The sequence below is a fragment of the Ahaetulla prasina genome, chromosome 1, assembly GCF_028640845.1.
Source record: "Ahaetulla prasina isolate Xishuangbanna chromosome 1, ASM2864084v1, whole genome shotgun sequence".
NCBI classification, from domain to species: Eukaryota; Metazoa; Chordata; class Lepidosauria; order Squamata; family Colubridae; genus Ahaetulla; species Ahaetulla prasina.
In genome coordinates, this window is record NC_080539.1 from 46059920 (window position 1) to 46082012 (window position 22093).

Sequence of the window (22093 nt, forward strand, 5' to 3'; positions counted from 1 at the left end):
TCTTAACTCACTGAACTATAAGAAGGAGAGAAGGTATGGCACAATCAGACTTGCAAACTTCTGTTGTTATTATAGTTAATCCGAATAAAAATAGTTTTAGCTTTCCTGTGGAGTAGATTTTTTAGTCTGGTCTACCTAATGAGGCTGACAAGAATCCAGCATACAATTTCTCCAATGATTTTCAATGTACTTATGTTGTTCAAAAGGTACAATATACAATACACAATACTTATTTCTGAGTGCTTCTTGTATTTGAGATATTTTTTCCATTTTCCAATGTTCCAGAATCTAAACCTACTTCCATAGGTTAAAAATCCTATTACCTGTGATTTTATTATCTATGGTTATGTGTTGAAATGTTGCTTTCACAGATAACAAGATCCTGGCCACTGCAGGAGATGGGTGGAGGTGCTTTTACTATCTCTTTAAGTTACTTACTTCATAATTTGCTCCTGCCCTCCAAGCTGTACCCTCAATTTAGCTCCAGGTTTCTGCAAACCTAATTTTAGCCAACCCCCCCCTCCCCCCCCCCCAAAATAGTGATTTCCAGGAACAGTTCCCTTTTCAGGTAAAATTGATGCAGTTAAAGCACTAAAGGTATCTGGCAGACATAGCTACAGTATTTGGGGAAAAGACTTTAGCTGGGTGGGGGGAGAAGAGGGTTGCCTTGAATACCCCTTCTATACAGCAATTGCCCTTTCCAAACGATTTTTTCCAGAAACAGGTGAACAAGGTTAGGGTGAGCTGGTTACCAAGGGCCTGAAATGCAGCCATGTGATCCCAGGATTGTGTGGAGCTGTTGGAACTGCAGAACCGTGTTGTAAATAGGTTTTAGCTTTGGGGGGTGGGATCTGTCGTAACTTTGAATGGTTACTAAGCAAGGACTACCTGTACTGAACACTGGGTAAAGTGGATAGATTCTTGAAACCTTCCCCTTTTTCTACCACTTTCTCAACATCAGCTTCATCTTTTTCTCATTAAATGGAACATGCTATTCTGAACCCCTTGACTTTCTTGCAATGAGCTGAGCAGTGCAATGAGCTAAATTGTCATAAATTACTGCTTTTATTTGCTTTGTCTGCTAGCTTCAAATAACTCATTGTGCTATATTGCCACAAATTGTCAATTGCTTATCTGATTGCTCTTATAAAATTTATCTTATTATTGATTGGTTATTAATTATGATATCATTTGGGACACGGGGATGAATAAACCTATTTAATGACCTATGGTAATAACATCCCAACAAAATTAGGGACTGCGGGAGACTAATTTCTAATGTACAAGTATTATGAGAGCTCAGAAAAAGTACTTTATTGCTCCTTTAAGGGATTTCTGCTGAGTACACTGGGAGGACCCTTCCTAGTTGTGAAGCATATTTGCCTGCTTTGGATCTAAACATTGCCCGTCTCTAGATAGAGGCTGCTTACTACTCAATCCATTTAATTGGAAATCCCAGGCACTGAACTTGTGCACTTGCATACAAACAAGTGCTACCTAAAGAGGAGATGCTTCTGCCAGCTTAGAGTTAGAAATGTTTTGATATTGCTACTTACAGTAAGCTAATCAGGAAAAATCAGGCAATTAGTTTACACATTTGCCAAGAAGTAAGCCATTAAGGGAAAGAAAATAGGAGGAAAGAAAGTGAGAACAGAAGATTTGTATTTACAAGATGAACTACATAATGTATTGAAGTTCAGTTGGAAAACATGCAATATTTGCAAAAGGATCGTTTACCTGAGGCAAAGCTGTTCCAAAGGCACTCGTTGTATCTCAGGCAAGTGGTGCTTTAAAAGATGATGATTATAATGATGGCTACTGAAAAGATGAAAGCAAACCCCAGAAGCTACACGACCTGCTCGTCCTTTTCTTTGCAAGGCATTGGCTTTGGAGACATATGAATCCTCCAGGCTTTCCATGCCCTTGCTTGGATCATACCTACCAGAGGGAAAATACAGAACTGTGTTTGCAGTATTAAAATACATGATAGGTCATGAACTAGGAAATATAACATTGAGAAAGTATGATGCTTCTAGGTAACTGTTTAAAACTTCTGCTAAACTATGGTTTTAGTTTATGAAATAAAAGTTCACCATAACACAATCAGCCAAAATTAAATTACATGATAGCACATTGTGAAATATGGCCACCGGTTTACAGTCTTTATCCTTATTCCCAAATATTTTTTAAATTACAGCTTGAAGATATACAGTCTAAAGTTGATCAATGCTACAAAAACACCATCCTTATAAAACATGGTAGGCAATCAATTCACATGTTATCAGTTTCTCTTTTAAAATGTGCGAAAGAAAAACAGGAAAAATCTATGCCAAAGAGAGAAAATCAAGTAAAAATATTAAATCTTACTTAAATAGGAATAGGACATTAAAAATATGGTTAAAGAGTAAACAAACAAAAAAGGAGAGAAATAGGAAAGCAAGAAAACAAAGCCTGATTGAATTTGATAGATCCATTGATAGCAATAGCATTAGCACTTATACCATTTCACAGTGCTTTATAGCTCCGTCTAAGCAGTTTAGAGTCAGCATATTGCCCCCAACAATCTGGATCCTCATTTTACTGACCCTGGAAGAATGGAAGGCTGAGTCAACCTTGAGCCTAGTGAGATTTAAACTGCTGAGCTGCAGGCAGCCAGTGGTCAGCAGAATTAACCTGCAGTGCTGCATTCTAACCACTGCGCCACCATGGCTCACATAAATATATGTAAGCAACTAAACCATAATAGTAACTTCTGCACATAGGTCAAAACTGTGGAGCAAACTACAGACCTGTTGTGGACATTATGCAGCTCTACAATCTCTCCTTGTGGTACTCAAGGTTGTGTGCTTCCTGTCTCCTTTACTTGATACAGAATGTAACGGACATCACAGAATTACCTTGAATCAAAATCCTGTTTCTCAAAACCAGAATGTGGATACAGGCAGTCCTTGCTTGCCAACTGCCCTATTTAGTGTTTGCTTGAAGTTACAATGTAAAAAAGGTTTTGCAACCACTCCTCAAATTTATAACTATCACAGCATCCCGCAATCAGTTGATTACAATTTGCATACATCCTACCCAGCTTAAATTTTACTTATGAATCTAAAAGAAATCTGTTAAAAGTTCTAAAGGATTTTCATTTGAAATAAAGTTGACCAGCAAATTACCATTGGGACTTTTTTTTTGAAGAGGTCAAATAATAACTTTTTCAAAAATCAGAGAAGATTTATAAAATTGGCTTGTTTGGTCAAGGTGAAGAGAAGAAAATACTTGCTTAAGAGATGAGCTATGGGGCGAAGAGAGATTGTTTTATTTAGAGATAGTGATAAATTATTAAAATTGTTTTTACTTGTTGAAGTAAAAACTGATGAAAGGGGAAGTTACTTCTTTTTTCTTTATCTTTCCTTTTTTCTTTCTTTTTCTTTTCATCCCCCCCTTTTGTAGTCTGCATTGACTTTTATCCTTTGCATGAATAATTAGTAATAAAAATGATTTGGGAAAAGGACTACAATGAGGACTACAAACAGGTCATTTCTACATGGTTTATTGTTCTGAGTTCTTAGCCATTACTTCCCCCAGGTTTTTAAAATACCTTTTTTCTTTCATTTTTCCTGAATCAATCACATAGACCACATCATTGATGGTTATGGAAGTTTCTGCGATGTTTGTAGATATGATGATCTTGGTGGTGCCAAGTGGAGGCTGGAAGAATACAAACTGCTGATCTTCACTGGAAAGAGTTGAATGGAGAGGATACACAACACAGCTAAAAGATTAGAGAAAAGGTTTGAAAGATTTTTTTTGTGAGCATTTGTTCCATCTCCATATTACTTTTTTCATATAATCAGAATTGAGGAATTTCAATTCTTCTTTGGAGTATATGTCTGATTTTTTTTTATGCTAAATAAGCCACATCAGTACAATTGCCCATATACTGGTAAGATGCCCTTATTATATATGTAGTGTATACTATAATCAAAAATACAGTATTTTGGAAATCGCACTTCCAGCAATAATATGCAGGCTTGGGGAAAGTTCAATGTTCTCCTTCAGAAATAAAATGGAGAAACATTCATTCATTCATTCATTCATTCATTCATTCATTCATTCATTCATTCACTCATTCATTTTCTATCTATCTATCTATCTATCTATCTATCTATCTATCTATCTATCTATCTATCTATCTATCTAATTTCTGGAAAATGTGAAGGGACTGGGCAGTGTACAACAAAGTAATGTTATATAAGTACATGAATAGAGAGATTGAACCCATTAGATTTAGTCAAAGAAACATGGAAGGCAGCACTGTATATACACAAAATGTTTCAGTTTGTTGCCCTCCTGTTATTTTCAGCTAAGTAGCATCCACCCTGGTCACCGATTATGAAGACTGGGACAGATAAAAACTGAAGTCTAGATCAGAGAACAACTATCATCTTTTAATCTCCATCTCAATTAACCGCCTCAAAGGGATTATCACTAATAAAAATTATGGTTCTGTTCGGCGAGAGGCCACTTTTTGTGATTGCCTTCTTTCTTTTAAGGTTTATGTTCAGTTCCAGTTTATGCTAAGGTATAGTGGATAGTTGATGGAGGGAGAGCTCTAGTCTTTGCCCCTGCTTTGCAGGGTACTGCAGGGCTCTATTCTCTCCTCACTCCTTTTCAAATTCTACAAGAAACTGCTGGCCAAAATCAACCAATAACAAAGGAAAATACTTTTGTATTACTAGTAAGTATGGTAGTTATACTTAGTTGTACATCTCTGCCTGGATCAGAATTGGGGGTACTCTTGCATTCATATGACCTTTGCACAAATCCATCTTGTGTATCCACCGTGCACACTCCTGCATCAGGAGGCTCTACTCACAGTCAGTCATGCCTTTGTTATGTGCTGTTTGGATCATTGTAATGCACGCAACATACAATTGCAGATGTTTTGGACTCTTCACCCAAGTAACAGTTTTGTTCCATGAGCTGCACTGGCTCCTAAAGCTGTTTTCTGAATAATTCTGACTGTCACCTATAAAGTTCTACATTGCGCAGGGGCAGGTTATTTGTGAGATACCTGTTTTCAACTGTTTTTGCTCATCCCACCAGAATTGATGGGGTGGGCTTGTTCCAGGTCCCTCCTTTAAGCAATGTTACTCATTGGGATCCAGGAGATCTGCCTTCTCAGTTGCAACACTGCCCAGGTATGATTTTAACATGGTTGTCGTACTAAAAGATTAGCTAATATACATTTATCAAGTTATTGGTTCAATAAACAGATTATAATAGCTTGGAAGTTCCAATACTTCAAAAGTTTGACTGAGAAGTATAGAATATTAGTAAACAAGCATTCACTGTAGCTATATTCCTGTGCAGAAAAGTCATGTGGTCCAAGGAAGAAATGTTATATAACTTTTAAATAAAATGCCTAAATTCATTGTTGAGATTAAAATATCTGTTTCTATTTTTTTTTCCTTTTAAAAGTAGATTAAAAAGACAATACCGTTTGCTGTGCCGGTTGTTGAACATGGGGTTAGACTGCAACCGATTATATAATGCTTGGATTTCTGCTAAGCCTGGCAAAAATATCAGTACTGCACCTAAACATGAATTAAAATAATAAAATGAGTAGAAGCTATTGTGTTTCCTTCACTGCCATATTTATTTTTGTTTTTCTCAGTCCTTCTCTGTTGCTTCATATTTTACATTTTCAATGCAAAAAGTACTTCCATTTGGAAAACACAATGATAACAAATGCCTTTTATATTATTGAGGGTAACAGGCGAGGTAGACAGTGTCAAAATGGAGGGATGTTGGGATGATCGAAGTTCTGCACTTTTTGAATGTGTGTCATTTACTGTCTCTACAGATGTTCATAATGTATGTTGCTTCATGCACATCAATGACTACCTACCCATAAATGCTGTTTTCCTATATGAAATGTTGTCTCTGAATCTTTTTAAAATGATTGAAAATAATGTTTAAAATGTCTACTTAAAGGATTTATTTTTCTGGAGAGAATACTGCAATCTATAGTATGAGCTCTTTACTTGTTTATGCATTAAGTCCTGGCTACTTAGCTTCATTTTGTTTTTTCTGTGTTGTAGTTTATATAGGTGTTTTAAAGTGTTATTTGTATTATCATTTTTATTCATTATACCAGGGACATCCTATTATATTATTTATATATATATATATATATTAAAAACCATTTGTAGTTGGCGATAAATAAATAACTAAACATGCAAGGTTGACTCTGAAAAAGCAGTTAGCATGGTCAAGAAGTCCTTGATTTGGATCTGAAGAGAACATTTAAGCCTTCAATCTATTATAACGGAGGCCAGTTCCATTGGGTCTTTACACCTAAACACCTCTTTTGTATTCTTTGTGTTATTTACATAAGAGTTTTTAACTTTAAATAAAGTTTAAAGATTTATGGTCTAGTATCTTAGAGGGAAGGTACACACTAATATTCCTTTTTCAGAGCTTTTATTTTCATGCTTGGATGATGCTACAGTTATTCGTGTATTGCACTGTCATGATCTCCAAGCTACTCTAATAAGTGCCCCTCCTCACTTAGTGCTCAAGTCATCCTATAAAAGTAGTCCCTGATTTATGACTGCAATTGGGACCAGAACTTCTTTCATAAAGTAAGTGTTAAGTGAGTTGTACCCAATTTTACAACCTTTTTTTTGCCACAGTTGTTAAGTGGATGTTAAGTGGTTAAGTAAACCATATGGTCAGCTTCCCTCACTGACTTTGCTTGTTGATAGCCCCTGGGGAAGGTCACAATGCTGATCACATGACCCCAGGATACTGCAACTGTTATAAAGGTATACTTTTTGCCAAGTGTCTGAATTTTGTTCATGTGACTTAAATCACATGATTTTGTTCATGTATTTAAATCCAGACAACCCTCCAGCTAATGTTTTAGTTTATCTGAAATATATGGTGCTTTTACAAGTACTCTCTTTCACTCCCTTATTTTCTTGTGTACAACCTTTAATAATTCATTTAAAACAAATCACAATTATTTAAAAATCTTATTAGCCCTTTTGAAGAAGAAACCTCAGAAACATAAAAATAATTGAGTTATATATGAAAAAGAAGAGAAAGAGGAAGGAACAAGTAAAAATAGTCTTGTGTCTTTAAATTGTTGTCTGAATGCAATGTCTCTTTAAAAATGTAATTCCTCATCACAATAGTAAGAATGTCCTATTTCTATGAAATTGTACATGTTGGAACTATTCAGTTTAATCAATTTGTAAAACAGATCACAGTTTTAAACTGTTTTAAGTTACCTGGTGGATATAAATGTTTGCCACTGACAATCCATTCCAATAAAGCTTCAATTAATTCAAGATTTATTTTGTTTAAATCCATGTTTGCCATGGCTTTTAATACTGATCTGCTAACACCTACAAAAAAAAGAAAGAAATAAGCATAAGTAGAGAAAGAAATAATCCCAGCAGTAAAATGTAATAAAGTTAGTTAGTAAAAATGCAAATCACCAAAATTGACAAGAGAAATAGCTGTATGTTTCCTATGTAGCAAAACTTTCTCTAAAGTGTTACGTACATTTTCAATCTTTCAAAAATAAATTTTTGTTCTTCACAGACCCTTTGCATTGTCCTGAAATCTCACACAACAGACATTTTGCATTGTCCTAAAATCTCACACAACAGACATTTCAATTAGGGCATTAGATTATTTATTAAAATAAATAAAATCCTGAATTTCCGCTTGGACATACAATAGCTTTATTACTAATAGTCAACCTGAATCACTCTGTTGAGCTACATATACAGAGTTCTATTATCCCTTATAGCAGACTGCTTGTTCACTTACCTATTTATCCCTAGTATACATTTCATTCGGTACCATGTCCTCTCTATCTATGGTGCAAGCACAAATTTATTGAATTTAAAAGTTTGGATTTTGCTTCCTGCCCAGAAAGTATTGAAAAATAAATTAAGATGGACACATTTCCCAGCTGTTCACCATCATATTCCAAGGGAAATCATTTTAACTATTATTCAGTATTCCTACTTGCATAGCTGAAACTCACATGTCAATTCTTATTTTATGAAAGATAATGGCCAGGATTTGGAATCTCTCTGTTGAAAATTCCAAAAAGAACTGAAAAATTTGGCACCAATAAGATCTAGTACAGATAGATATGCAAGAGGCTTTAATCTTACGATTTTCGAATACAACTTTCAGGTAATAAACCAAATATTTTTCATATACAAAGAATGCCTAGAAACCAATGGTATACCATGTTCATCAGAGGGATACCTTTGTAACGTATCAGCAATTGTTGGAAAGTCAGTGTTTGATCTGGGACTGAATCCTGGACTGTAATTTTCACTGAACCAGTGTACTTTAGAGTCTCTTCCACTTCTTCTGCAGCAGTCCGTGCGTGCCTTCCTGTCTTGTTCGCAGTTGGTTTTACTCTGCGCATATATGGACTGCCATGCTCCAAAACATACCTAAATGCATGGCAAGAGAGATCACGGGAAAAAAAGCAAGCAGTTATCCTTGCTTTTCAACTAGTTAACAGTTTTTCAAGAAGTTTATACTTTATGAATGGTGCTGTGTAATTAAGATAAACTAGAACAGGGATGTCAAACTCGATTTCATTGAGGGCCACATCAGGGTTGTGTTTGACCCCGGAGGGTGGGTGTGGAGGGGCTGGAGGTGGGGTGGCTGTGGCCATAGTGGGCATGACATGCAACTGGTGTCGGGGGGGGGGCACCTGTGGTGGCCAAGTGCTAAGGCAGGACTTCCCTGAGACCCTCCCTCACTCTCATTATAATCTTCCTTCCTTCCTTCCTTTTCTTCTTTTTTTTACTTCCCTCTTCATTCTTTCTTCTTCCCTTTTTTCCTTATTTTTCCTTCCTTGCTCTCTTCCTATCTTTCCTTCTTTTTTTATCTTTCTTCTTTCCCATTCTCCTTTCCTGTCCTTTTTTGCATGCTCAAATGCAAAAGGGAAACATTGCTCCTTTTGTTTTGTTTTTAGTTTGTTTTGATAGCTCTTTGCCAGCGAAAACAGAGCCCATGCAATTTTCGGCCTAGACGGCCTGCTGCAGCCCTCTGCCAGAGAAAACAGAGCCCAGGGGGGCTGCAGGAAGCCATCATGGTGGAAAACATGGTACCGGGGGCCGTCCGCAGCCTCCCCCTGAGCTCTGTTTTCACTAGCAGAGGCACCGCAGGCCAGTCCTTTGCTGTTTCCAGGCTGGCCCCACTGGCCAGATCTAAGCACCCCATAGGCCAGATCCAGTTTGACACCCCTGAACTAGACTACTGGCCAGAAAACATTTTTGGGTAAGGCTATATCTATATTTTGAAATGCTATTGCACAAATATCAACATTTGGAATTTGATAAAGAGCACTGTATCTTAAGAACTGGCTTTTTATAAACTAAATTTTAATATCTATAAAGAAAGCATGTGGGTAATTGTTGGTTGCCCATAGTATCTCTCTGAGCATAGCTCAAGACCAGGCTGGGCAGTGTGTCTAACAGAGTATGCCAGGCCTTTATCATCTCTCAAATATAGAATTCAAAGTGATTCGTTGGTGGACAATCAAAAATGTAAAAGATCTGGAGATGTTATGATGATGGGGAAATTTCGTAGAGAAACTAACACATTTCACATGTTTATTTACATTACACAGATCCAGGAATAAAATTAATTCAGAAAACTGACACCAATTTATATAACTTCAGTTAAAAATATCAACATTTTTAAAAGGCCTTCTCTTTCATGTGCTCAATTTATATGCCCGACTTTTCTCTTTCTGTATACACACACACACTTCTCCCCCCCGCCACTACAATGAAAACAACCTTTGGTATCTTATAGTATAAATAAATAAGGATTAGGATATCCATTGTTAGATTAAAACCAATTCAAATCACAACAGTAACAATGCTCATGTCAACCTCCACATAAAACATAAAGACACAAATGCCATCTAGCTTTTATCTAATTTTCACTCAGAACAGTTGTTCTGTTGAGTTAAATATCACTAAGTGCAGTTCTCTCTATGAATTACAGCCTCATAGTACAATCCAACACATACCTGTTTTTAAAAAGAGTACTATTTTACTCAGTAGGATTTACTTGGAGAATCAATACAGCTATAACTTAAAGCTTGCTCTTTTAATCTGCTCATCAGCAATAACAATCACTGATCTACACTGATATAAACCAGTCTTCATTTTATTTTGGATGGAGTTGGCAAGAAAAAAATTAAGAGATATTTGTAAGCATCAGGCTAGAAAGAAACATGAATTTCTGTCATTATTGCTACCTGTTACTAACAGTCTGAATATCTAATTTAGAAAATAGTAATTCCTCCATTAAAGTATGTCAAAAATTAGGTTGTAATGGATGAAGGATCACTCAGTGCTTAACCCCGTCTTTCATATCAGCAATGCAAGTAGTGCTTGACTTAAAAATGTTCAAGTTCCAGAATCCCTACTTGGGGGTCCTTATGACCTGAAGTTTTGAGGATTGCCCCCTAATCACATGATCGAGTTTTACTTCCAGTTTTTGACAAAACCAGTTGATAGCAAGCCATAGTTTCACTTAACAATCATGGCATTCACTTAACAGCAGCCACAAAACAGGTTGTAAAATAGTTATGATCATGGTTGCAACTTGAGAAATACTTATAAAATACTGAAAGGAAGAGACACGTTTCCCCCACCCCAAAATTACACAGGATTATGCCTGTACATTTTATCATATATTTCAATTTTGCAATGACTAGATACTTGTTCTTTTTTATTGGATTCTGGGAAAATGGACTAGATAAATATAGGTAGTCTTTAGTTTATGACCACAAATGAGCCCAAGATTTCCATTGCTAAGTAATGCAGTTGTTAAGTGAGTTTTGCCCCATTTTATGACTTTTTTTGCCATAGTTTAGGCAAATCACTAAAATTGTTAAGTGCATCATGTGGTTGTTAAACAAGTTTGACTCTGCTTGTCGGAAGTCCCTGGGAAGGTTACAAATGGTGACCTCATGACCCAGGACAGTGCAACTGTCACAAATACATAAATACAGTTACCAAGTGCCTGAATTTTGATCATGTGACCATGGAGATATTGCAGTGCTTGTAAAGGTGAAAACTGGTCATGTCACTTTTTTCAGTGCTGTTGTAACTTTGAACGCTCATTAAATGAATGGTTGTAAATTGAGGATTACCTGTAGACTTGCTATCTGGTTGGCAGAAAGTTACAGCCCTTTTAAATCCAGTGATTAATCTGAGATTGCACTCCATTTCACACTTCCTAATTTTCTCTTAAACGTCTTGCTCTTACGCACATTAATGCTCATCTAATAAATATTAAAACTCACATTACGAAACAAATGAAAGTACCTCAACATAAACATACTGTACCATGTTTTTCCGTAGTCTTTACATTCTTAATGATATAAAGTATATGAGTGACTAGATTCTTGAAATATACTAAAATTTTAGTAATACTTGGCATTTTTTCTCTTCCAAGTCTAATTTAAAATACTATTTGATACAGTGCAGTAGTGTTGTCCACATTAGCTTTACGTTTAACTGTGTTATTCTGCAAGAAGGATCCAACAACAGCCTGAATTTTCAGTCTGAAAAGAAACTTATATGACGTAAAAGGATTGCTGGTGCTAGACTTGTTTTGGAGACTTCTTACCCAGTCATTGCGATTGCATCTTCTAGAAAAAACTGTTCTACAGGGAATGTGCTTCCTAGAGATGTAAACAATGATAAATAGATAGAAAAATAGTTTTAGTGAAATAGACCCAAAATATATGCAAAACAGAGAAAAGAATTGGAAGCTTTATTCCAACCAATTTGGAGCACTGATGTCCAGTTATAGGCTGAATTTTACTGCAAAATGGGCATCAAACAAAAATCTTTTTTAATAAAGTATTATTTTAATCCATTTAAGAAACAAACTACTACATAAATGAAAAAAGAAAAAAAATGAAAAAGGACATGGTTGGAAAATAAAATATCAGTAAATAGAGAATCTACAATTGTCATATTTCATATAATTATTACATTGAATATTATGAAATATAATGAACTAGACATCTTTTAAAATAATTTAAAAACACCACAGAACCCTTAACATTAATATTTACATTGACGTCATCATTATCATTATTTAAAATAAATGCACATTGTTTTGTATTTTAAAAAACAGAAAAATAAATGGAAGAAATTGGTAAAACAAATATTAAGTTCTAGATTGCTTTTTTTGTACTTGAAAAGCAATTACATCAAATTATTGATAAATATTAAAATTGCTTTTTACTATGGTTACTTTCAAATTCTATAGTTTTCCTTGGCTCAAATATTTTATTATCAATACAATATGATGCAAATATATAGAAACTTATAATAGAGACATTTGCTGTAAAATCAGCAGAAGGTAAAACAGTGCAGGAATTAATAGTAAAAGAAGCTGTTTTCACCTGGTATATTCACAATAGGGCAGGAATTAAAATACTGAGAAAAGATGTCTGTATTCAGAGTAGCACTCATTAGTACAACACGCAGCTCTGGTCTTTGTAACAATAAGCCCTTCATAATCAATAACAAGAAGTCACTGGGGAAAAAACAAGGAAAAATTAAAATTCTTCCAACATTTGCATGTTTTTGCATCCGCTTTCAATATTAGAAGTGATTCTTGGGTGTCCACTCCCTATTTAGTTCTTAATGTTCTGGGTCCAAAGCTGTAAATATATTACATATTATGGCAGAAACTGAAAAAATGAACAATATACCTCTTCTGTTATTCTGGAGGGGGAAGATAATAATTTGTCCTCATCAATGAAAAGCAAATTTTAAGTGCATGAAAAAAGAAAAGCAAAAAAAAAAAAACCAAACAAAAAAAAAAACACCAACAACCCAAAACCACATTTTAAAAAAGAAGTCACAGTTACCAAACAAGTAAAACTTTCAGGAATGAAGTCTGCAAAAAATGCTGTTTATGTAAAGCATCCAAATACGATGCAGTTACTATGTCTATTTTTGTTTTTCTACTTGCTCTGATTTTTGGAAAGTAACTTCTTATAGAGTAGTCAATTAAGAGCATAGGAGAAAGACAGTAGGCCAGGATTTTTTTCACAGAATATCCTCACATCTTTGAACCGAATGTTAGTAATTCCAATCTAGAGGTTGATTAGCATAATGTAGTTATCCAGGATTCATAAGTAATACACTATTAGTATGTACTGTAAGAGTGAGCTCGTGTGATCTCAAAGCTAAAAGATCATGGCACAAAACCAAAATTTAAATGCTACTTTTGCCATACATTCACCTTTCTCAGTTTTCTATGCAGCTGGAAGACTGAATAGTAGTTTATTTTATTCATTTTCTCCAGTGCCTAGCATATGATTATATAAATGAACCTGATTTGAACCCTGATTAATTGTTAAAGAAGCTAAGAATAATCCTTAGATTGTTTTGATGACTTGGTCAACAGTGCAGTTTAAAACAGAATGTGCATTTCTGTTGTTGAAATGAAATGGGCGGCAAACAAATCTAATAAATAAATTCTTCCTTCTGCATACCACAAAGACAGGGGAAAAGGAAACGTACAAATTTACAATCTTTGGACTTCTGGGACTGAAGATGACTTCACTTTTAACAGAGCTGACAACCACAGCAAAAACGGAACTGGTGAATGGATCAATTCCCCAAACCCCAAAATCTATTGTTAGAGGAATTCAGTTGCTTCCAGTTTGAAGAAAAATGCTGGTTCACCTCTGGATTGGCCAGATTAGCAGAGCAAAAATGGCATATTAAAATAAAAAATGGAATGGTAATTCAACAGAGGTATTTGCATATAAATAGAATAAATTTAGAGAAAGGTTATAAAATACAATAATGAAAAATTGCCTACTTTTAAAGGTTTGATTACCTTTCTTCTGTTCTCTCATGTATTTCATCAATAATAATGTGAGTTATTCCTTGTAAATTTTTATCCCCTTCTAGTCTTCTTAGAAGCACTCCAGTAGTACAGTACAATAGCCGGGTAGATGAAGACTTGCATAAAAAAGATAAAATATTAAAATGGCCAAGAAAATCATTGTTCTGTCAGATTATTTTGTTTTCCATGGATCATAAAATGGCAGTCTGTTTATAATTATATAGCTGGCATATATCTTGGAGATCATCTAGTCCAATCCCCTGCTCAATTCAAGAACCACCAGAACACATCTGATTATCGGTTCTGTTTGATGACCTCTAGCAAAGGAGAACTCACCACTTTGTGTGGCAGCATGTCCTGTGGCTGACATCTTGGACAATCAGGAAGGTTCTCCTTCCTTCCTGTTTAACCCAAAGGCTCTGACTCTGCTCCCTGGGCCGACCGAGAGTTAGTTTATCTTTCTTCTGTCATAAATCCCTTCAAATATTTAATAACTGCTATCATATCTCCTCCCCAGTTGTCTTTTATAGAAGCTAACTCATAAAGCTTGGTTTCCAGACCCTTCACCATCTTTGTAGCTCTACATGAATTTGCTCAATTTTGTCATGCCCTTTTTGAACTGTGATACCTATAAACCAAATGATGGGCCAAAACACAGCTGAGTAGAACATATACTTCCCATGATTTGGGCTCATAATACACCCTAATATAGCATTTACCTTTTCAGCAGCGATATCACAATGCTGGCTCATGTTTATCTTATAGTTCTTTTCTACTATAAAAGGTTTCCCTACGCTATACTTGTGTTTTACATTTTTTTCTACTCAGATGTAGAATTTTATACTTCACCCTATTAAATTCTATCCTATTTATTTCAACAAACTACAAAGTTTGTTCATGACTAATGAAGCAAAAAATCTTTCAGTATTGTAAATTGGACTCTGGCTGGTAAAGAGTAGTGAATGCAAAAGTCTAATATAATTATAACTAAGCAACCTGGGACCTGTTAGGTATTGTTTCAGAAGCACTTCCTTACTTAAACAAAGAAAAAAGAATGTCCATACATAGGAAAAGGGCAGTGGAGTTTAATTTAATAATTTAACTTAATTTAATTTATATAGTTGCCTATAATTCTGGGAGTTGCACAACAAAATATATTATAGCATATGGCCAAAATGTCATCCTTAGATCTAGTAAGGAATACATAGGGAAAACTAAAATAGTAAACTAGTGTATATTTTCTCTCACTTACTAAAAAGATTTAGTAAGATTTATATTAAAACACATTACCAGAATTACCATTTCAAGAAATGTAAAATGAAAAAAACAAACCATGACACTTTCTAGCCGGATTTGGTATCCAACAGTAATTCCAACTCTTTCTGTTCGTTCCTTGGCTACACGTTCAGCAACAGAAATTGCCGCAATCCTACGAGGTTGGGTGCAAATGATGTTGGCTACTTTATTAGAAGGGCCTTCAAGGGAGGAATCCAAGATAAACTGAGGTACCTGAGTGGTTTTTCCACATCTGCAAGGGAAAAAATGTGTGTGGGCAAATCACTCATCCCTCAAACAGCACATAACAAATAATTGTGTCCTAAGCTACACTTTATGGATAATATCTTTTAAAGAATTGTCTACTTCTCAAGACTGAGCACAAATCAATGAAATATAAAAGTATAAAAATCTAAGCTAAAATAAATAGTTTTTTAGCCTCAAATATTTCTTTTATAGTTATACATGCTCATTGAAATAATAATAATGTAATCTTTCCTATTTGCTAATACTGATTCAGAAATTTTTAAAAAGACTAAATTCAAGATTTATGAAAGATTTTCTGTGAGGACTGCAACTTAAACTGTACAAAACAGATGGGACTATTACAAATTCTACAATTTGAAGCCAAAAAATATATGCAGAAATTTCTTGCATTGCCAAAACGGAACTTTCTTTTTGAGGATCACATTTTGCCATGCTTCTACAAAAGAGACAAACAAACAAGCGGCTTCCTATTGGAAAAGTATGAGGTTCCTTACACCAGGGGTCCCCAACCTAGTGGACTGCAGCCCACTACTGACCCGTTAGTTGTTCAGAACCTGGCCACAGAAGTGGCAGCCGAGCATGCATACATCCCCACTTGCACGAGCAGCAGTGGGGGTGCATGCCTGCTGCTCACGCAAAATGGAGCTGCACATGCATGCTTGCCATCTGCTTGCACGCAACGCCCCCCAGTCCGCAAAGGTGGAAAGGTTGAGGAACTCTGCTTCACACAATTCCGACAGAGGCTACAGAACATTGAATCAGACTTTTTAATGTTAGGATGTTCTAAAAAAATGTTAGAATTTTATATTTAATTGTATTTGTAACTGAAGTTTTAAACTGTAATTAAGTTATATTATAATTTGAATTATTAGCAGAAATATGTAGAGATTGTATGATTACTCTTTCATTTAATTCTACAATAGTTTCATTGCTGGCAGTTTACAACCTAAGAACTAGATAGATCTCATTTTCTTCTTTTTATTTTTTAGCTTGATCTGTTCGTCTATCTAGTCTTAACCAGAAATGGTAACTCATAAACACAGAGAAAGAGACACTGGTCTGGCTTTTTTCTTTCTTCACATTTATTTTTCAACTAAGCTAAACTGGGGAGAGTTGGAGAACTGATCAGTCTAAGGGAGAATCTTTATCTAAAAAACAACAATAGTAAAAGTATCCGCACCAAACTCAATTGCAGAAAATATGACTTCAGCAAGAGTGGTCAATGCCTGGAATGCACTACCTGACTCTGGTTTCATCCCCAAACCCCTAAAATTTTAACCTTAGACTGGCTACTGTTGACCTCACACCATTCCTAAGAGGTCTGTAAGGGGACGTGCATAAGAGCACCAGCGTGCCTATTGTCCCTGTCCTAATGTTCCCTTTAATTGTATTCATTTTATGTATTCAATTCATGCTATACTTATATATATTATCTAATACGTACTCGACAAATAAATAAAATAAAATAAATAAATAAATAAAGTATCCCTCCTTTCTTGTGAATATGATTTTGGGCTTCTCTCCCTCTTGTTTATAATGAATTATGAAAAAGGAATACTGGCCTATTGAGACATCAGACATGATGTAGAATGTAGCCTCTATTCAAGTTTGGGCATAGATTATACACTTACCCAGTCATACCACTTACAACTAGGACCTGATATTTGCTCAGCAAGCTAAGAATTTCTTTTTTCTTTTCCCACGCTGGAAGTTTTTGTCGTTCTTGTAACATGGTCTGGTAACGCCTAGAAGACTGACAGAGACATGCACACAGTTACCAGCAACCATGATTAGCCTCCAATATGCAAGTAACAATATATTTATTGTTCACTAAAGCAGGTAATCAACATAAATAAAAATATGTGAAGCATTTTATATACAAAATCATGCTTTTTAAGGAACCCAAGAATGTAGAACAAATTCTAATTAGGATCCAACTGTTAATTACCACAAGTTTGGGCTGCAACTTTTAATCAGTTATTAAAGTAATTTTAGCCAATAGCGGATTTTTAAAATGACAAACAAGGGTCATTACATGAGTATAAATGTGCCTGATATTTTTTTAAAAAAGAAAGTTAAAATATACTAAACTACCTTCCCACATATATTCATAGTTAAAACAATTTAAAAGCTAACTATACCTTTTTTATGCTGAATTGTTTGCAAATTTTAAGATTTTCTTTGGTAATGGACTCTGATGGAGTGCTGCTTTTCAATAAAAGGTTCTTTTTGAGATTCACGTAACTCTCTTTCTCTATATGAACTGTTTGTAGGCCCCCTTGGTCATTCTCATCCTCCTCAGCTTCCACCTCTGCTGTTGATGCTTTAAAAAAAATCTTAACAATTAGCAGGTGCCTTCTACAATACTGGTTTAACTTGGGGTGGAGGGGGAAGGTATGAATATTGTTGACACAGGGATCAGTACACCAGTGGTTAGTTTATTTATTTGACAGATTTCTGCTCAGGAATCCTGTCCCCCATACCTTGAATTCAGGCTTCCACTGATGGTCATCCTTGATACAGATGGGGAAAATGTATCATACACTGAATAAATTCAGATCACGAGTTCCATTAAATTATATAGCCATGAATTGGGCGCTCTAGAAGCAAGTATTAGACCTGACTGAAGTTAAAAGATAATCAGGCTGTTTCATCAAGCTTATTATTGATTGAAAACTGCCATTGCTTCTCTAGACCTTAAACAGCATTTTTCCTAGTTCTGCCTAGTGATGCTAGGAAATGAACATAGGAACTTGTATAATCAATATGGATTCTATCTTGCGTTTTAGAAGACTTTCTCTACCAAATACCTTTCAGTTTCCTCATGATCAGAATTACGTTCACCCATTTTAGCATTTCAATCATCCTAGTATTGATTTCTCTCTCAAAAGAGGCTTATACAGATTAAAACAACAATACTCTAATATGGATTTTCCTGTCAGGTGCTGACTAATGATGATGGAACTTGAAGTTCTATTCTTTAGGAGAATATCACACTGTATTTATTACTGAAATTAGATGTATCATGCTTTTCTTAAAGTCAGGCAAAAGTTATTGTTCTTAAGTAGATATTATCATTCTCGCATCCATTGTATCCCAATGCTCACTTCTTGATGAAAACAAGTTTTTTTAAAAATCAATTTTCTTAAATTGATGCCTTTTCAGGTTTATAATGGTGATTTTATTAGATACAATTTTCTTATGTTTTGTTCAAGATACATGTTGTAGGGTAGAGGTCCCAACCCCCAGTTCAACCTGTTTGGACCCGTCACGCACAAGCGGCAAGTGTGCAAGCACAAAAAGCTGAATTTGTGCAAACGGTGCACACACATGCATGAAACCATCCCTTCTCCCAGCACCACCGCCACCAGTCCTCAGAGCCGGAAAGATTGAGGACCACTGTTGTAGGGTACTTTAAGGCATAAATTAAAACACTTTCCATAAATACTTAAATGAGTTTGGATTAATGAACAACAAAGGCTAAAGTGCTAATCCAAATAAAATGATCAATGAAGGATTATATTAAAGGTTCATTCTCCAATGCAAGTTTTAATGGGAAAATCTGCCCTCTTGGATTCGTCTCTTTCAATTCTATAGTTTCCAAACTGGGAACTCAATACATTAGAAAGACTCTGGGTGATATAATATGACTTTAAAAATAGTTATATCTTTTTGTCATTTGGTGTTATTTTATTTGTTGAAGTACAAACTCTGAGATTTCTGTACTTACACACAATTCATTCCTTGAAGCACAATTCTCTCTAACTGAAAATTGCCTAGGTCTATCCATGTTAGCAAATTACTAAAAAAACAAAAAAAGATCCAATCAGTTACAAAGTTTCTTCTCGAAACTTATTCATAATACAAGATTGTTCAAGCCCATCAGAGTAGGAATACCTAAATAATGTTGTCATATCAATTGGAAGCAAAATGGAGGCATTCAACATTGATTTTCAAGTTCCCAATAAAGAGTTATGAAAATGAACATACCTTCAGAAATTTGATATGGATTATTAGAGCTACTTGTAAATTTTTGTTTTGGAGGCAGTGGAGGAACACTGTATTTGTGGGATGTCTTATTAAGCAATTTCAGGACTTGAGCTTCATCTCTTAAGCATGTTATCAAATCATATACTACAGGTTTATTAGACTCAGATGAAATTAAGGCCTTTTCATAAAGGAATTCTGCTAAGTGCAATCGACAAGATAAAGGTAGGTTCTCATGAGTAGAATAGAAGGCCACAAGAGGTGGTTGATATGGATATTTATTATCTTCTGGAAATCTTACTTCAAGTTCGTACACAGGAGCACTAAGTTTAATGAGCATCCTCTCGAATTGGGGGAAGCGATTTCTCATTGGCTGAAGTTTCATGCTTGTTTCATGCTTGAATTTGCATCTTGATCCAAATTTGCAATCTCCTTGGAGGTAATATTTACAGATACCCTGGGAATTTGTATTAACTAAGTTACTGGTGATGCTATCTCCTTGTTTTGTCTTGCTGAGAATATTTGTTAGATATGCCAACTCTAATGTAACAATCCAAACTCGATTTTGAATTCGTTCAACAAATTTGTCTCCACAGATTGAACGGAGAGCTAAAGCTTCTTCTTGCCTTTGTTCAAAACAATCTTTAATATTTGCTTGAACAGAAGCTTCTGTGAGCTGCATTCTCTTTCCAAACTTTTCTGTGAAGCACTGCAAAAGTAAATGTTCCAAAGATGCTCCAATATTACCATTGTAAGAGTTCAGTACTGCTCGGCATTGCTCAGAATCAAAGCCATACCTAGGAGGAAGAAAACAGTGGATACAAATGCAATTTGGGCAAGAGCAAGTAGTTTTACTACTTCTAAAAATGAATACTTTTGGCCTATTTTATCCTATGAGAAGAAGCTAGTCTGGATTGCATAATACACTTTGATTCTGCAACTAGAATATACTTTGTTATACAAGTCTGCGGTTGTTTTTAGAATATGAAATTCTGCATTCTATGAAGATACACTGATGGCTTGAATGATTGATGAAGCAGAGTTGAATTCCTAAAAATCTCCTGGGGCAGGATAAAAGAGCCAGGAAGGGATTAGCAGTATTTGGGTTGGTAGGAAATTGATTTGAATGAAGAACGTTTCTTTCCCCCTTGCCCCCCACCAATAATAACACAAAGAATTGGAATTTCTAGAAAAAAGCATCCCATTGACAATAATTTGATAATTATAACAGCCTGAAATGTGTTTTTTTTAAATCAAATCCAAAATTGTCTTACTATTGAGTTCATGATCAAGGTATTCTCCCCTGCCAGGTAAGTATGCTAGATTCTGAAGTCGGTGTTTTATTCCTTCAAGTAACTGCAATTAACTACTCCAGTCACAATTCCTAAATGATACCGTGGCTTTGATGTAGATGCAAAAATAATTACCTGGAAAGCTTCTGCACAGCAAAAGATGATACTTCCGTCTCTAGCACATGGTTCACTGTTGCTTGAGAAACAGCTCTTGAATCGATTTTAGAGAATGCATCGTCATCTGACCAGGACTGCCCATCATCTGACTCACTGGAATCATCTAGGTCTGACATTACTGTCCTGAAAGCATAAGATATTTCTAGGACTACAACCAATAAATTAATTTGGAGGATTAGGATTATACAAAGTGATTTTATATTCATCTCTCTCAATCCGAAAGTGATTTTATTTAATTGTTCAAAGGTAGAATTTAACTGTATTTGTTATGTAAAACATATAGCCACTTTGAGTTAAACAAACACATTGCTTCCCCTTCTAGAACGGGTACAAAATCTTGTTTGCTAAAACAAACAACAGTCTAGATATGCTAAATTTTATACTATAATTATGTACTGTGAAAGGCCTATTCAGTTACAAAAATAAAAGGGGTTCATATAAAATTTGGTGGCATGTCATATTTAAAGAATAAGTACGCTGTGTTTTTAAATAACTCACTTTGAACCAGAAGCCAGTTCCTGCTCCTGGAGCTCACAAAGAAGTTCTTTTACTCTTTTCTGATTTTCTGAAGTCATATGAAGAGTCTGCAGAGGTGTTTTGCTCTTGGATGCATGCTTGGCCTGTCCATTTCCTCTATTAACAGAATTTGATGTACAAAAAGAAGAAGTATATTATTTACAAATACAGTCAAGTAGTGTAAAACGCATATCAAAATACATAAAATTCATTAAAATTATGATTAAAATGACAATTGTACGGGATCAGTTCCATCTTTTGCTGTTAGCAAATGCTCAGAAAGGGTGGAGAATGTAAGGAAGATTGCAAAGATCTCTCGCCAAAGCAATGAAGAGGAAAAAGAAATACAAGTAGTCCTTGATTTACAAGGTCCCAATTTTTGGTTATAAATTGTTGAGCTTAAGCAAGGTGTCCACATATAATAACCTAGCTCAACACCTTTATCCCCACCCTCCCAGGTACGGTCCCCAAGAGACTGTGTTGGTCATTAAGCAGACAGAGCAAAAGAGCTGCCTGTTGAAAAAGGAAAGCACCTCTTCCCCATGCACAGAGAGAAATTTATGTGCTGAACCCGAGAAATAAAGTTTAGATCCCATTATTTCATAAACCCAAAATGAAGTTCGGATCTCCTTAATTACTCTGCC

General features: G+C 35.3%; 1 protein-coding gene across 1 annotated transcript in view; it reads right to left on the minus strand.

Moving 5' to 3' along the window:
* Positions 1–22093, minus strand: part of DHX57 (DExH-box helicase 57) — a 35866-nt gene that overhangs the window by 10193 nt on the left and 3580 nt on the right. The window contains exons 3-16 of the mRNA XM_058165048.1: positions 21432–21566; positions 20892–21056; positions 19468–20261; positions 17619–17800; positions 17109–17230; positions 15268–15463; positions 13927–14051; positions 12476–12609; positions 11689–11743; positions 8290–8483; positions 7293–7409; positions 5495–5591; positions 3593–3766; positions 1738–1938 (exon numbers count right to left, since the gene is read on the minus strand). Of these exons, the coding sequence (XP_058021031.1) occupies positions 1738–1938; positions 3593–3766; positions 5495–5591; positions 7293–7409; positions 8290–8483; positions 11689–11743; positions 12476–12609; positions 13927–14051; positions 15268–15463; positions 17109–17230; positions 17619–17800; positions 19468–20261; positions 20892–21056; positions 21432–21566 (2691 nt within the window). The remainder of the gene's footprint in view (positions 1–1737; positions 1939–3592; positions 3767–5494; positions 5592–7292; positions 7410–8289; positions 8484–11688; positions 11744–12475; positions 12610–13926; positions 14052–15267; positions 15464–17108; positions 17231–17618; positions 17801–19467; positions 20262–20891; positions 21057–21431; positions 21567–22093) is intronic.